Source organism: Nothobranchius furzeri, chromosome 9 (assembly GCF_043380555.1).
Source record: "Nothobranchius furzeri strain GRZ-AD chromosome 9, NfurGRZ-RIMD1, whole genome shotgun sequence".
Lineage (NCBI taxonomy): Eukaryota > Metazoa > Chordata > Actinopteri > Cyprinodontiformes > Nothobranchiidae > Nothobranchius > Nothobranchius furzeri.
In genome coordinates, this window is record NC_091749.1 from 35,499,830 (window position 1) to 35,502,220 (window position 2,391).

Consider the following 2,391-nt stretch of genomic DNA (forward strand, 5'->3'; position numbering starts at 1 on the left):
TCAGTGAGCTGAAATGAGACTGAGAATACCTGAGCGGGCACATCATCCTCAGCCGCAATCAAATGTGCCATGCAACATGATATTACACCGGGACCTCAGAAATAGAGCCGGTTGTGTGTATTTTTAGCATCAGGATATCTACTCGGCCGTTGTAGTGACTTATTTTTGCCAGACAGCAACATCTGAGTAACACTATGAAACACAAAACTATGAAGGGGCAGACGACAAAGCTGCTGTTCAGCAGAAGAAATGGACAAAGCCGTGAATGGGCACCGGTAGCGTTGAGGCTTCAGCACTGTATAATATGTTTTAACAATAACACAATAACCAATTTATCATCAAACAGACATTGCAGAAATGATAAGATTTGGTTCATAAGGTAGATAATGTCGTGATTGTTTAAGATGACATTTAATAATAAAAATGTTCATTCGTTAAATGATGCAAGGATGTATTTATTTTATAGATTGCACTTAACCTTTTTTATTTATACATTTCACCTACTTTATTGAGCCAATCATGGGGTTAAATAGGGCTATTTGAGAATCTAATGTTGACTCTTGTAATGTCACATTCTTCTGGATCTTTGGAACACCAAATAAGTAAAACTGTGAAAAATGCATAGAAAAATATTTAGTGTAATTTACTTTTTTGCTTTAAACAGTCACTCAAAATAATGGAAAGGACAAAATAAAAAAGATTATTAAACCCATTTTGTCTCATTCCCCTTTGCAAGCGTGATCTAGTTTTGCCCTCTGAGTGATGAGAACATCCCTCCCTTGAGGGACTTGTCATTTTTGTGTTTGTTTAGAGTTGGCGAGAGTAAAGATGGCAGATTTAGAGCAAAACACATTGGCAAAGTATGTCACATGTAAAAATATATGCTGCTATTGTTTTCAGTTACAGTCACGGCATGAATGTGTTTGTGATGTCCAGAAATGTTTCCATCTATCCATCCATTTTCATCCACTTACCTTCTCAGTGGTCTATGGTAGAGTGTCCGCCCTGGGACTGAAAGATCGGGGTTCAAATCCCAGTCGGGTCATACCAAAGACTTTAAAAATGGGACCAAAGGCCTCCCTGCTTGACGCTCAGCTTTAAGAGGTTGCATTGGGGGTTAAACTACCAAACAGTTCCTCAGCACGGCCACAGCTGCAACTCACCTCTCCCCACGAGGATGGGTCAAATGTGAAGATGAATTTTATCAGTGTGTGATGAGTACTAATGGGACTTTAACTTTATCCAGGGTCAGGTCACGGGGGCAGCAGCCTAAACAGAGAGGCCCAGACCTTCCTCTCTCCTGCCACTTGAGTCAGCTGCAAGGTGTTCCTGGCCAGCCGAGAGACATGGTCCCTCCAGAGTGTCCTGGATCTTCTTTCAGGCATCCTTCCAGTTGAACATGCCCAGAAAACCTTACCAAGCGTACAGGTGGCATCCTAAATACATGCCCGAGCCACCTCAACTGGCTTCTCTCAATGTGCAAAAATGTTTTCCCTGTTTTTTTATTGCCCTCTGCATTCTTATGGTGGTCAGTTTTAACTGTGGTATGATGAAAACAATTTAAATCACAAAGACGTGTAACTCTGCTACCTGCAGATGTTATTCAATGCTTACAGTCTCTTTAAAATGTGAACTCAAGATACTGTTTCCCAATTCGATCAACATTTGGACTAAAAAAACATGATTTCAGTAATCACCAACGTAGCATTTATGTATATATAATATATATATATATATATATATATATATATATATATATATATATATATATATATATAGAGTAATGGAGCTGTCCAGCCCTAGAGGCACAGTGACTGAATGACCACTCCTGCGTGCAAGTATCAGATCCAGGGATTTTGACTTGATCTGCTTCATGTCTAGCTCTGACTGTTTGTGTAAGAGCCACGCAATAAAGTTTAATCCCACAATTTCATTCCTAAACAAGATCATAATAAGGACTAATACATCTGACTTGAGCAAAAACATATTTTGTCATTGCCACAGAGCTCCAGAGAATAAAAGCCTGTGTTACTAAATCACAGCCACTTCTTTGGATCTGGGCTTTAAATTAGAATTTTTTAAATAGCCAAAGTCCTTGTATTGAGTCACATCATTTTTTTTATCAGAACAGATGAAAACAGGATGCTGACCTTCTTAATCCTTTTAAATGTCTTAATATTACCAAGGATGGCGATTCTATCTAGCCATCAGAGGACACGGCCATGGTGCGGTTGCCGTGGATACAAACATCACATGAGCCACAAAAACAAATGCCCGGCCAGCTCATATCACTCCTACGGGTCTGTGAGCCAGCGATGCATCCCCATCACCCCGTCAGAAAATAAAACCATAGTACAACGAGGGCTTATTGCTGCTCTCCTCTCGGACACG

The 2,391-nt window shown here is 40.0% G+C and overlaps 1 protein-coding gene across 1 annotated transcript in view; it reads left to right on the forward strand.

The window, feature by feature from the left end:
• The window catches only part of ca7 (carbonic anhydrase VII), a 13,691-nt gene extending 11,987 nt beyond the window's left edge, over window positions 1-1,704 (forward strand). Inside the window, exon 7 of the mRNA XM_070554810.1 lies at window positions 1,247-1,704. Within this exon, the coding sequence (XP_070410911.1) occupies window positions 1,247-1,273 (27 nt within the window). The 3' untranslated portion in view covers window positions 1,274-1,704. The remainder of the gene's footprint in view (window positions 1-1,246) is intronic.
• The last annotated feature ends 687 nt before the right edge of the window (window positions 1,705-2,391 follow it).